General features: G+C 26.4%; 3 protein-coding genes across 3 annotated transcripts; 2 read left to right on the forward strand and 1 right to left on the reverse strand.

Annotated features, from left to right (window-relative positions):
- Window positions 1–2,581: 2,581 nt before the first annotated feature.
- Window positions 2,582–6,260, forward strand: LOC118444070 (ATP-binding cassette sub-family F member 2). The gene is made up of 9 exons (XM_035871923.2): window positions 2,582–2,710; window positions 3,122–3,309; window positions 3,465–3,868; window positions 3,972–4,135; window positions 4,246–4,473; window positions 4,553–4,940; window positions 5,029–5,220; window positions 5,319–5,522; window positions 5,622–6,260. The coding sequence occupies exons 2-9, from the start codon at window positions 3,129–3,131 to the stop codon at window positions 5,763–5,765; spliced, it is 1,905 nt and encodes a 634-aa protein (XP_035727816.1). The 5' UTR covers window positions 2,582–2,710; window positions 3,122–3,128; the 3' UTR covers window positions 5,766–6,260.
- A 2,994-nt stretch (window positions 6,261–9,254) lies between these two features.
- Window positions 9,255–11,027, reverse strand: Tmem98 (transmembrane protein 98). Its single transcript, XM_035871934.2, has 4 exons — window positions 10,639–11,027; window positions 10,434–10,543; window positions 10,200–10,332; window positions 9,255–10,111 (listed from the first exon to the last, which is right to left on the reverse strand). The coding sequence occupies exons 1-4, from the start codon at window positions 10,792–10,794 to the stop codon at window positions 9,836–9,838; spliced, it is 675 nt and encodes a 224-aa protein (XP_035727827.1). The 5' UTR covers window positions 10,795–11,027; the 3' UTR covers window positions 9,255–9,835.
- A 395-nt stretch (window positions 11,028–11,422) lies between these two features.
- On the forward strand, window positions 11,423–13,781 carry LOC118444073 (ubiquitin-conjugating enzyme E2 J2). The gene is made up of 4 exons (XM_035871932.2): window positions 11,423–11,999; window positions 12,131–12,365; window positions 12,481–12,609; window positions 12,824–13,781. The coding sequence occupies exons 1-4, from the start codon at window positions 11,875–11,877 to the stop codon at window positions 13,049–13,051; spliced, it is 717 nt and encodes a 238-aa protein (XP_035727825.1). The 5' UTR covers window positions 11,423–11,874; the 3' UTR covers window positions 13,052–13,781.
- Window positions 13,782–15,348: the final 1,567 nt, after the last annotated feature.

A 15,348-nucleotide genomic window follows, 5' to 3' on the forward strand; every position in this document is an offset into this window, starting at 1 on the left:
GAATGTAGACAAAAATAAAGAAAACCAGACTGGATGTGGAGTATCGGTTGGTAGTATCGTATACCACTATGCATAAGTAGTTGGCCAATGATCGTCTATTACGCAAGTTACAAGATAGATGGAATATATATATATATATATATATATAACACTATAGACATAAGAGTATAAATGATATAGAAATGATATTGATAAGTTTACAATAATTATTAACTCGCGAGAATTTCCGTTGGTAAAAAAAAAAAAAGAAAAGAAAGAGAAGAAAGAAAGAAAAGATAAACATGGAGATCGATAATTAGAGAGAGAGAGAGAGAGAGAGAGAGAGAGAAAAACATATCACGTTGTAAAACAATTTTTAATATAATTCATTTTACGTATTATAACCTATATAAGTGGACTTTTCTCAAGGTCATTATGGACCTCGTATCGAAATCCGTAAGAAGATTGTTACTTGGGCTCGATCAGAAAATGAAACTTTCGGAAAAAGAAAGGTGAGACAGGAGTAGGGAGAAGAGATTGGTGTCGAGAGAAAAAATATATAGAGGAGAAGGAAAAAAAAAAAAAAAAAAAAGAAAAAAGAATGAGCGTCGACCTTCGTGACAATTCACTGGTTGTGGCGTTCTTTTTTTTTTTTTCTTTTTGTTTTTTTTTTTTTTTTTTTCTTATCCCTCTTGTTCTCTTTTGTTCGAATTTACTTTGAGGTAAGTGTATACAAGTCACAACTTTCGATCGACTCTGACCGATGGATGGAGAGTAAAAGTGTTGCAGCATGTACAAATTCCATCGAAGAAAAAGAGAACAATTATTTACGTCGTTCGACATGATCCAAAATCATATCGAAATATTTTTATTAAATATCATTCTTTCATTTTAATCATTATAGAAACGTAATACGATTAGAGGATCTAATTTCTTTTTCTTCTGTTTTATTCTCCTCCCTTTTTATTTATTTTTTTTTTTATTTATTTCTTTTTTTTTTTCCCCTTAGATTTCTTTCCATCGAATTCTTTATTGAGATCTTGAATAATCATACTCGTCCATATACATGCATATATATATGTATGAATGTATGTATATGAAAGCTACATTAAACTCTGGTTATAATAGAGAAAGGCAACCACCCACTGAATTACACAACTTCTCGGTTTAGTTATTAATATGTGACGTTTATCGAGTTATTCAACCAGACAAAACTGTATCACGATAAAATAGTAACACGCATAACGTTACCTTTAAAAAGCTCTATATAATTTAAAATTAATTTGATTTCGTAATAATCTAATTCGCGATCACGAAATCTTATCTTTCTCTCTCTCTCTCTCTCTCTCTCTCTATCTCTCTCTCTCTCTCTCTCTCTTTCTCTCTTTTTCTTTGTCTATCAAACACTTTAGATATTAATTGAAAATTATTCGTACGAGATTAATTCAGTTTAATTCTTTTTATATTAATCGTACGATGAATGACGATGATGATGATGATGATGTCGATGTGTGATTTCATTGCTTCATTAATGGTAATAACGAAGGCGAATTATTCTTAAATCTACGATGACACATTCGTACGTAGGCAAGACAGAAATGCATTGCTAATGTATCCTTGCTACCAACACGCACGACGCGGAGGCTGTAGTAGCAGCAGCCTGAATTGCAAATTATTATGCTGAGGAAATGTTAAGAGGGATTTTCCATTTGCGGTTTTATCCCATTTCTACTTGTTACTTTTTCCATAAAAAAAAAAAAAAAAAAAAAAAAAAAAAAAAAAAAAAAATCGATAGAATTTCACCGTTGAAGTTTCATTATTATTTTTATTACATTAATCCCCATAAATCCATTTTCCATATTAAATCTTTTTATAAAACTTAACCCCCAATGATTATATCGTTGTTTATATTGATTATTACATTTCTTTATTATTCGGTTCATAAATTATTTCCCTTTCTTTTCTTCTCTTTTTCTTTTTTCATTATCTTCTTCTTTTTCCTCTTTTCTCTTTCTATCGGTATACCTATAAATAAATATTTTCTTTTTTTTTCTTTTTTTTTTTTTTTATGCAAATAACGTATTCACATATGTAATTCAAAGTATGTACTAAGGTATATATACATTGTATGATATCGTATGGTAATGTACTACTTTATCGACGGCGCTTATTAAGATGACGTATGAGTATTTAAATAATGAAAGAAAGGTTAACTGATAATGGATCACTCTTATTCGATATGTAAATAAATTAATATATTTGATTACGGGAATCATTAGAAATGTATTTGAGTAAAAAAAAAAAAGGTGCGTAGATATTTTCTGTAAAAAAAAAGAAAAAAACAAAAAAAAGAGCTCGTTTATAAAAATCGTTATTAATAACTTTGAACGTTTAACGAGAAACGTCATTGGATTTCAACGAAAAGATAATAACGCACGATTAATCATCGACATTTATTATCTTGATATTTTTTATCAAACTATTCTTTTTTTTTTCCTTTCTTTTTTCTTCTTTCTTTCTTTCTTTTTCTTTCCTTTTCTTTTTTTTTGTTTTTCTTCCCCCCTTTAAAATTTTACCCCTTCCAAGTTTTCGCTTGAAAAATTTATACGTATCAGGTAGTACCATCTGTGAGTCAACCTGACAAACTATTCTTCCACTCAATGGCTTTGCCTTTATCCGTGCACGTGTGTTCTGTGTCGGAAGAATCGTTCATTTTTTGGCGCACAATTAGGTGAGCTTTCTAAAATCTTATGGAAAAACGATAACTCGATAGAAATATTTGAATATCGTAGCTTTGAAAAATATCGATTATAACTCTAACACCTTGAAATTAATATTTAGAACGAAAAAGTAATGGATTGCTTTATTCTTGACAAGACAGACTATACTTTGTCCTTCTCGATACTCTATTGGTTTCTCTTTCTTTCAAAGACAAGTCCGTTTAAGACGATAGATAATATTTAAAATACCTTATTTAATTATATTCTCTTTTCACGTTTTATCGTACATGTGCTATCTCATATTTCTAACCTACGTCTTACATAACGAATTTATCACAACGAGAAATTACAATTTATTATAATTTATTATATTAAAAGATTATAATATTAATGAAGAAATTATTTTTATTATTTGATTATAGATAAAATATGCCGTCCGACGCGAAAAAGAAACAACAACAGAAAAAGAAAGAAGCCGCTAAGGCTAGACAATCTGGCAAAAAACCAACTATCAATCAAACAAAATCCGCAGAAGATGGAAAGGATCTAAATGCTGCGTCGGAGGAACCCATTCAAAATGGAACTAATGGAACGACTATTAGCGTAGAAGGTAAAGACATTACAATGTATATTATCTTTTAAGTTTACAAATTGATACTCCTGTGGTTTATAAAGAAAGAAAGAAAGAAAAAAGATTTGTTACTTAATGACATATTAAATTTTTTAAATTTATATTTTTTTGTTTGTTTTTTTTTTGGTCTTTAGAGGCATTATGTTTAAAACTAGAAGCAGATGCTAGGCTCAATGCTGAAGCACGTTCATGTACTGGATCTCTGGCTTCACATCCACGAAGTAGAGATATAAAAATATCCAATTTTTCTATTACCTTTCACGGTTGCGAATTACTACAAGATACTATGCTTGAATTAAATTGTGGAAGACGTTACGGTTTACTTGGTCTTAATGGTTCTGGAAAGTCTACTTTATTGGCAGTACTTGGAAATAGAGAAGTTCCTATACCAGATCAAATTGATATTTTTCATTTGACCAGAGAAATGCCCGCTAGCAATAAAACAGCTTTAGAATGTGTCATGGAAGTTGACGAAGAAAGAGTAAGACTTGAGAAACTTGCCGAGGAATTGGTTGATTGCGAGGAAGAAGATGCACAGGTCTGAAATATTCTTTTTCAATTGTCTATCATTAAAAAAAAAAAAAAAAAAAAAAAGTAGACACTTTTTTTTTTTAGTTTCTCCAATCTTAATATTTTTATAGGAACAATTAATGGATGTATATGAACGATTAGATGATATGGCTGCTGATACTGCAGAAGCTCGTGCTGCTCATATTTTACATGGTTTAGGTTTTACTCCTCAAATGCAAAAAACTGCTACCAAGGATTTTTCAGGAGGATGGCGTATGCGTATAGCTCTTGCTAGGTATATAATAATACAAAACTAATATTTACATTATTAATGTATATATATATATATATATATATATATATATATATATATATATATTTATTCTAATCATTGAATATATATAGAGCACTGTATGTGAAACCTCATTTATTGTTACTTGATGAACCAACTAATCATTTGGATTTGGATGCTTGTGTTTGGTTGGAGGAAGAATTGAAAACGTATAAACGAATTTTGGTTATCATCTCTCATTCACAAGATTTTCTTAATGGCATTTGTACAAATATTATACATGTCAATAAGAAACAATTAAAATATTACACAGGAAATTATGAAGCTTTTGTTAAAACAAGGTAAAAGTATAAATATTTGATTTTTCAATAATGATCCAATAATTTATATATTATAATTTTTATTCAATTATTTTATCAGAATGGAATTATTGGAGAATCAAGCGAAACAATACAATTGGGAACAAGATCAAATTGCCCATATGAAAAATTATATTGCAAGATTTGGGCATGGTTCTGCTAAATTGGCAAGACAAGCTCAATCAAAAGAGAAGACCTTAGCAAAAATGGTGGCACAAGGTCTTACGGAAAAAGTTGTCAATGATAAAGTATTAAATTTTTATTTTCCATCTTGTGGAACTATACCACCACCTGTTATCATGGTGCAGAATGTGAGTTTTCGTTACAATGAAAATTCTCCCTGGATATATAAAAATTTGGAATTCGGTATTGATTTAGATACTAGACTTGCTTTAGTTGGCCCTAATGGTGCAGGAAAGAGTACATTATTAAAATTACTTTATGGTGATGTAAGTTAAAAAAAAAAAAAAAAAAAGAAGTTAAATCATATCGTAATATTTAAAATATCTATTGCTAATAAATATTATATTATTTCAGTTGGTCCCTACAAGTGGTATGATACGTAAAAATAGTCATCTACGTATAGGAAGATATCATCAGCATTTACATGAACTTTTAGATTTGGATATTTCTCCATTGGATTATATGATGAAAGCTTTTCCAGATGTTAAAGAACGAGAAGAAATGCGCAAAATTATTGGTCGTTACGGACTTACTGGACGTCAACAAGTATGCATGAACTTTAAAGGGAAAAGGGGGAAAAGAAAGAAAAAGAAAAACTTATGTTACAAAATGATCATACAAATCATATAATTATTTTTTAATAGGTCTGTCCAATTCGTCAATTATCTGATGGTCAACGTTGTCGTGTAGTATTTGCTTGGTTGGCTTGGCAAGTACCACATTTATTACTTCTTGACGAACCTACAAATCATCTTGATATGGAAACAATAGATGCACTTGCAGAAGCGATTAATGATTTTGATGGTGGAATGGTTCTAGTATCTCACGATTTCAGATTGATAAATCAAGTGAGCGTTATTTGAAAAAAGAGAAGAAAAAAATAATTTTCCTAGAGTTAAGATTATGTTAAAATATATGGAGAATAATTGTTTATATTTTTATTTTAGGTCGCAGAAGAGATATGGGTGTGTGAAAATGGGACAGTTACAAAGTGGAGTGGTAATATTTTGAATTATAAGGAACATCTTAAAAACAAAGTTCTCAATGATAATCAGAAAAGGCAAAAGGATTTTATCAATAGAGGAAAATAATGCAAGGCCATTTATTATTCAATATATATTAATACATTTCTCCTTTTATCCAGAGCACTCTCTATTACTTTAAAATTTTATCTATGGTCTTGATCGTTTATTGTCACTGCACTTATGCTGCTGTGTAGCGTACCGGTGACACGAGATTACCTAGTTAATTTATTTAAATAATACGTCATTAAAATATACAACAAATGTACACATTTTATGGTTATGAATTTCTAATGGTGAAAATTCTCTCTCTCTCTATCTCTATCTCTATCTCTATCTTTATCTCTATCTCTCTCTCTTTTTCTTTCCATGCATTTATCCTTTTCCATCAATTATAAGTTATCCATCAATGTTTCTCTTGCAGCAATGTATCATTATGAGATTATTAAAAATAAATTTCATTTTATGTATGAACAATTAAATCTCTTTGGAAGGAAAAAAAAAAATTATAAACATCTTTGCAAAATTGTGATGTGAAACTTATACATACAAAAAAAAAAAAAAAACAAGGAAGAAAAAGAACATGTAACATCTAAATGTTTTAAATAGATGATTTGAAATTTTTTTTATTGATTATTAAGATGAAATTTTTTTATTGATTATATATATATATATATATATATATATATATATATATATATATCTTAATAATCAATACATATCTTAGAGAGTCAAATTAATTATAAAATTAAATATGAAATATTTTTCAATTTAATCCATTATCTTTTTTTAATAAAACCTTTTAATAAACTTGAGTATTCCTTAATTTTATAAATAATATCACGTGGCAATATCAATTTTTGAAAATTGACGATATCAAACATTGAAAAAAAACAATTTTTAACAGATATTGATATTTTCTCTCTCTCTCTCTCTCTCTCTCTCTCTCTCTCTCTCTCTCTCTCTCTCTCTCTCTCTCTCTCTCTCTATCCTTATCAAAAGGCATGCATTTTATATGCAATAATAAAATATTTTAAACAATCATAATTTCAATATAATTTTCGATATTATTTTCAATGGAAAATTATATAATGTAATTAAAAAAATATACGAAGCATGATATATACAATGTCATAACTATGATCAATATTAATAAAAATATAAAAGTGCTTCGTTATAATTCTTACAAAATATATGATATATATATTATATCGTATGTAATATCGATCTCGGTTGGGTCTTATCACTTAGAGATTAACTCTTTCTGAAAACCCATAGTCTAACGATGACTATACTTTTATATTATATTAATCATTGTCGGTCAATGTATGTATATATGTATGTATATGAAAGAAAGTTAAAAATAAGCAAAATAGAATCTTTTCTTCTTTTCATGATGTTGAAAAATAATTTTCTCTTTTACAATGGAAACATTTTAAATTGATTATTTAAAGTTTATAATGAAAAAGTCTTATCAAGTGAATTAAATGATCAATGAAATTGAATATTATTTAAAATTGAAAATTTAATCTTTACAAATGTTTACAAAATAAAATGATAATATTTTGAATTACAAGGAACATATTAAAAACAAAGTTCTCAATGATAATCAGAAAAGACAAAAGGATTTTATCAAAGAAAAATTAAATAAATAATCATTAAGAACTATTTCTTACTCATAAATAAAAAATAATCATTAATAACTATTTATAAAACGTAAATGTTTTTTATTCTTAAAATCTAATAATTAAATTATCATCGATTATTAATTATTAATTATATAATTAAATGTTTCATATTATTATTTTATTCATTTATCCCTGCCTGTTAACAGTGATTTGTTTGTGGCGAACAAAGTATTCAGGCATGATAATTGATCGATTTTGACGAACAAGATTGTATTTATAAAAAAAAAAAAAAAAAAAAAAAAAAAAAAAACTGAAGATTTAAGCGAGCATTAATTCGACTTTTAAAAATTGTAGAGAACAAGTTTATGCATAAAATAAATCCTTTTTCATATATAAATTATTCTCGAAATAAAAGGCGCAATATTTTTGACGTCACGATTTTTTTTCTCTTTTTTTTTTTTTTTTTCAAAAGAGAAAGGAAGAGAAGGTAAATCTTTTTTCAAAAATTCGAAAAAGCTGAGTAAAACTTTTAACTTTGAAATCTTTCACGGATTATGTCTGAATAAATTGCTGACGTAAAACTATTGTTTTCGATTATTATTTTCATGGAAATAAAAGTTTTCGTACAAGTGATGCCTTTTAAATTCAAACAATGAAATATACGTTGATTATATATCTACAATTGATTATCATATAACGCTCGAGTGACCATGAACTAGCCCATGAATGAAAGTGCTTATTAATGTCCGTAAATCGATGCTCCCATTTTCTGATTCAATTCGAAACTTTGTTATGTTCAAACAGGACAAACTATTATTAATGAACTCGCTCATCAATTTCGTCGATTAATTTGTCAAAAATAATAATAATAATGATAATAAAAATAATAATAATAATAATAATAATAATAATAATAATAATAATAATAATAATAATAATTAATAATAATTAATAATTAATAATAATTAATAATAATAATCAGAATAGAGAGAAAACAAGTTTATACTTAAATATTATATACGTGTGCAATGTGTTCTATATTGTATATGACGATGATAATGTACAATAATAAAAAAAAGAAAGAATATATTTAAACAAATGAGATACAATATGTATAGCGTTGTTTAAAGCTATTCATTATCCCTGATTTTTTAATGATTTACATTGATACTAAGATCAAGGAGAATAGACGTAATTCTTAATCGATTTTAACAAAGTTTCATTTAAAAAAAAAAAGAAAAAAATTAAAGCTTTTTCATATGATCAAAATAAAATCTTGTTTCATCAAAGTCCTTAAACTCTCTAATTAATGTTCACTACTGTAAATCAATCGAAAATTAATTGAAATATTTTATTCTTGAATGAATATCCAATGTTTAATCTTTTATTTACAATGCAATGTATTATATTTGGTATATAATAAATAAAAAGTATTATTTAATATCCAATATCAAAACATTTATTTACATTAAAGAACATATAATTTTTATGAAATTTTTCTTTTCTTTCTTTTTATATATCTCATTGCATATATACACATATATATATATATATATGTATCTATGTATGTATGCATGTATGTATATATAATTTATCACATAATGAATATATAATAATTTCATGTATACATTGTACTAAAAAAAAAAAAGTAAGTAAATTATAAATAAATTAATACAATGTACACTCTACTTCGTATTATTACAAAAATAAAATGCAATTTAGGATATTTATTTAAAACGTAATTTGATTTATTCAATATCATGTTGCAACATTATGAATTAGGACAATGTAAATTGTTAGAAAATATATATCTAATATGGAAGACATTACGTTTATATATAAAATCTTAACTACGATATATCATTTATCAATTTTTATATAACAATACTTATTATTTTTCATTATTTCGATATATCTTCATATGTCATGTGTATTTCTAGCTATAACCTCTTTTTTAATACATTTAAAGAATTCACGTGTAACATGTATTTATATTTTATATATATATATATAAAAGTTTTATACAATTAACTATAATACTATTAGATTACTATTTGTAATTAGTTTAGTTAATAGTAATTAATTAAAAATTAAACAAATAATTTTCTTTTCTATTAAATTTAAATTTGAATTGAATTGCGAGATGATAAATTTGTTTCCAAAAATATACTGTAGATGGCGTTAAGAGCTGTCTTTTCGTGAGAGTTTACCATCGCAAATTATTCTCAGTTGATCATTACAGGAAGATTTGTTGTTATACGTAATTGAACGAATTATTTATGGGATATCAAAAATATAATAGTCAATCTATAAAGTAGATCATTTCTATAAAACATTTATATAAGAAATCTCTAAAATATTTTAATATTTTTATAAAATAAAATAAAGGCAATAGAAACAGAGACAGAGTGTGTGTATGTGTGTGTATGTGAGAGAGAGAGAGAAAGAGAGACAGAGAGAGCCTTTATATAAATACTGTTAATTTTCTGTTCTCCATTCAATGAAATTAATTTAGACCGATGTAGAAGCTGGAATAGAACATACAGCTTCTTGCGCTAACGCGGCATTTCTTAATATTAACAAATGTGAATCCATGTCATTTAATGCCTGATCAATGAATGTTAATTTTCTAGCTTGACTTTTTGGAACACCGTGTTTAGTTACTAACGCTAAATGAGTAACAGCTAATACCAATGCAGCCACTCTTGCTTCCAATAATCTAGCATCCAAAGGTGGATATAAACTTCGTACTACATCATCGACACGAGGTGGAATTCTTCTAGCAACCTAAAAACAATAAAAATATATATACATATATAGAATATATAATAATGATATATTATAATAATTGAAAGAATATATAAATTATACGTACATCTACTATTTCCAATGGTACTGTATTGCTATTTACTGTTCCTGCAATAGCAGTAAGACTTGCTGCCAAAGAATGACAAGAACGAAGTACAGCGATACAAGGTGGTGCTAAACCAGTAGCATCATCGACCCATCTATAAATATTTCAATGATCATATCTTTTATATATTATATTTTTAAAAAACTTTAATAATTTTAATTTATAAACATATATATATATATATATATATTATACCTTTCAGCACCGGCAAGCCATTCTTCACTTTCCCATGTACCCAAACCTAATCCAGGATTATTCTCTCCTTCTAATAAATCTGAACTGAGATCTGGTGAATCTTTTTGATTCTAAAATATTATAATAAATTATAATTTTTTTTTTCTTTTTTTTTTTTGTACATAATCTTATCTATAAGGATTTAAATTGAATGAAATCAACTAACATAATAACAACGTTGTCTACGACAAATGACAAGTAATACTAAGAGAGCACCAAGAAAAACAGCAGCAAGCGCGCCAAGTGCCACTGCCACTACTGTTTCCATTCCATTATTACCAGTTAGCGATGCAGAATTACTTATTGACACTGGTGAACTCATTTTAATTAAAAATATAATTATTATCAATAATTACAAACATATAATGGACATAATAATAACATTTGAATGTATATCAAATTTATCACGTTGAGCTTTTTGTAGGAAAACATTTAAAGTAATACGTTTTATGGTTGAACTATCAACAATGCTATCCATTCTCTTCAGTGACAGACGGTGGGAGGCGGAGACTGTCACGGATCTTATGCTCAATTCACCAGTAACAAACATTTCATTATTGGACGCATCAAACATTATATAAGATCATATATTGTTCTGATGTTTAACATATATATATATATATATATAATGTACATATATATGTATATATATATTATATACATATATATACGTTACATGTCAAATTATTTATAATATCATAAGTATCATCAAATTGAATGTATTTAAAAACAAAAAGGATACAAAAAAATATATAGTATAGATAAGATCATCGATGCTATCTATTGTATGCTCAAATCTTACACGTTTCAAGTCATATATATACATATATACACATGACTATATATATGATGTATGTATACATACGTACATGTATATATATATATATAATTTTCTAAAAGTCTACAACGTGGCAGCACTGCATAGAATACTCTGGTAGAAGTATTTCGAAGTCATATGTTTCTCATACGAAAGTAGTGTGAGACGTTACTGTCAAATCCAGTGTCATTCAGTATTATTCATGGACGGTTATATAGTATCATCGAAAGAACGGAGCAAGTTATAATTTTCTTAATGATATTAATATTATCGTTATATCATTTTTCGATATTTATATTTCCTCATGACAATTAGTTTTATTAGATTTCAATGGATAAATCGTAAATCAACAATTTCTAACCTAATTCTGAGAAATTATTTATACGTAAATTTGTACATTAGATGATAAAAATATTAATATATATTTTTATTATTGAATTATTGTTGAAAATTAATATAAAAACGTTAAATCAATATATTATTCATGTTGATTTATTCTTATGTTCATTTATTATAATATAACGTGAGAAATTAGAAAAGAAAATTAAGGATTGTCCGAAGGTTTTGCATTAAGTTACAGCATATATGGTAAGAATGAACAAAAAACCTAACAGTGCGACAGCTCGCTTAAAGCAGGATTACTTACGTCTTAAAAAGGATCCTGTGCCATATGTTTTGGCAGAACCGGTACCATCTAATATATTAGAATGGTAATGGATAAATATTTTTGAATTATTTCGAATGGTTTCCTTTTTTTTTTTTTCACAGAATAATGAAAGTCATTTATTTCTACCTTTTCTTTTTTTTTCTTTTTCTTTTTTTTTTTTTTTTTTTTTCATAGGCATTATGTAGTGAAAGGACCAGAGAAGACACCCTATGAAGGAGGATTTTATCACGGAAAACTTATATTTCCAGGAGAATTTCCATTTCAACCTCCTAGCATTTATATGACAACACCAAATGGCCGATTTAAGGTTAATACAAAACTTTGTTTATCAAATACCGATTTTCATCCCGACACATGGAATCCAGCTTGGAGTGTATCAACTATACTAACAGGATTACTCAGTTTTATGGTATATAAAATCAAATATAATATTATATATTAGAAAATGATAAGGGTTGGATTATGATATTAATATATATATATATTTTTTATGTATATATATATATTTTTTTTTTTAATTACAGATTGAAAAGAGTCCGACTTTTGGCAGTATTAATACAACAGATTATGAAAAAAGGGAATTAGCAATGCAAAGTTTGGAATATAATCTACGTGACAAAATGTTTTGTGAATTATTTCCAGAGACGGTTGAAGTAATATTCTATTTTTTTGTTTTTTTTGTTCTTCTCTTCTTCTTTTTTCTCTCTCTCTCTCTCTCTCTCTCTTTTCCTTTCTTTGAGTAGGCAAGTGATTTAAAAAAAAAAAAAAAAAAAAAAAAAAAAAAAAAAAAAAAAAAAAAGACGGAAAAAAAATAACACTGAATAAATAAAATCATTTCTTTCTAATATTTTTGTTATATTGTTGTAGATCATCAAAGTGGAATTAGAACGTAGAAAAGAATTGGAAAAACAGGCAAGGCATCAGTCCACCGCATCAGAAGTTTCTTCCTTGATACGAGATCAATTACATAGAGAACAAAGTCCATTACATGGTGCAATTACTAATCTCGTTGTTCTGATTGGTTTTGCAGCATTTGCTTTTATAGTAAAATATGTATTGAGGAGCATTGCCACAGAATATAGTAAAAGTGAGTAGATTGGGGATTTAAAAGTATTCAATAAGAAAATAAAATGGTAGGAAGATGACTGCATGCATCTCACTTAAGGCTTCTCAAGACTTTAAGACATTTTGTATGAATAATATTGAATCTTAGAACATTAAGAGGAATCTTATTTATATGATTTCTTTTTCTTCTTCTTCTTCTTCTTCTTCTTCTTTTTTTCCCCCCCCCACATCGCCCTCCCACCATCACCACCCTTTTTCACTTTGATTTGTGTTCGACAAATAATTTTGTAAAGCTTGTAAAAAAATGCAAAACTAATATTCTGACTGCCTAACATCTTTACATATAATGCCTTTATATAATTTATTGTTACACGAAGATACGTTATTATTCATACTATTAAATATAAATTATTTTTTTTTTTGGAATATATACCATTTATATTTGCGATGATTTCTACGATTAGAAAATGTTGAAGCCTTAAGAAAAAAAAAAAAAAAAAACAAAAAGAAAAAGAAAGGAGAAAACAAAAAAAAAGATAAAACGAGATAAAAGGGAAGGGAAAAAAAAAGAAGAAAGAAAAGAGTGAATTTATCGAAAATATATGCTACATTGACTTGCCTATTGATCTATGCCGAATTTTTGTGAAAATCATTATTCACTTTGATCAATATGTTAGTAATGGACATTTGATAGATTTTTATATCAGGGGTAATTGTAAGATGCAAATTGTACTATAATCCCTAATTTTAATGACAATGATAATTGCAGTTAGCTACAACAATAGTCTTTCTACCTTTAAAAATTACAATTCTTGATATAGATATGAAGTCATTTTAAATATACATATTTAGAATATGAAAGATCATTAATCGACTAGTGACTTCGTAACTATTAATGAAAATCCAAATTATTATTATTATTTAAACTTCCAAAGGTTAGCCATTGATGATCTAGATTTAATCGTAATTTGAAATATGATGTTAAACGATTTAAAATCATACAAATCGTAGAGATTTATTATTAGTTAATTTAAGAATTAAAAAGAAAAGTTTTTTTCTTTTTTTTTTTTTTTCCAAACAAATAATCCGTGCTATTATCATCAACAACTTTGCAAAATATTTTTCAAATAAGAAAATTTCATTTGTTCCGCTGATTTGCTTGATTTCGTTAAATGTTTATTTTAATTATGATTAAATTTAGGCGCACATTTGAAATTTTATATAATTAATGAAATGCACAAATTTAAATAAACAACTTAATCTTTGCCTCTTCGATGTGCCAATATAGAATGGATTATATATATATATATATATATATATATATATATATATATATATATGTGTATATGTATATATATATTTTACGAATGTATTAGTCAAATAAATATTTGATTCATTCGATTATTAGACACAAAATGTAAATATTAATTTATATAAAATCGATGAGAAGATAATTGATAGAGGCAAAGTCGATTCAGTTTGTTTTCATATTATATTTATTATAATTATTGATATATATATATATATATATATATATATATATATATATACATATACATATATATATACATATAAATTTCTTCCACTTAAAAATAGTTAAATATAAATTTTAATCTATCGCTTTATAATCAAATATTATCTATCTTCCTTCAAAATCTTATAAATCAATTTAAATATTAATATATTTCTTTTTTTCTTCTATAAGTTTCGAATCATGCAATTTTTCTAATAATCTATATCAATATCATTATTACTATTATGTATGTAAATTTTATAGTTATATACTTTTTTCTCTTTCCTCCTCTCCTATCGAAAAAGAAAAAGAAAAAAAAAATATATATATATATATAAGGCACACTTCGTTGATAAGAACTCTATAAGACTATACTTGAAAAACACACAAAAGCTTTTATATTCGATTAGATATTCATATCCAAAGATTGATCGATGCTTTTCTCTCTGTCTCTCTCTCTCTCTCTCTCTCTCACTCCCTCTCTCTCTCTTTAAATATATATATTTCTAATGAAATAAAATCCTTCCTACACCCTCCCTCACCAGCACCACCCCGTCTCTACTTCCTATTCCGATTAAAAATTGTACGTAGAACTTTGTAATCTCTTTTGAAATTCACGTATTAAAAGAAACGTAAACATAAATAAATTTCTATCGAAAATATTTCAAAAGATCATGAGATCTATAGAAATCGATGATGTGAGATTGATTTTTTTTTCTTTTTTTTTTTTCTTTTTTTTTTTTTTGAAGTACATCTGATCGATGAAATGTGATTGATCTTTTAAAATACGTGGAAAATAAAATAATCTACTTAG

Source organism: Vespa mandarinia, chromosome 21, assembly GCF_050613455.1.
Source record: "Vespa mandarinia isolate Hongniang chromosome 21, ASM5061345v1, whole genome shotgun sequence".
NCBI lineage: Eukaryota > Metazoa > Arthropoda > Insecta > Hymenoptera > Vespidae > Vespa > Vespa mandarinia.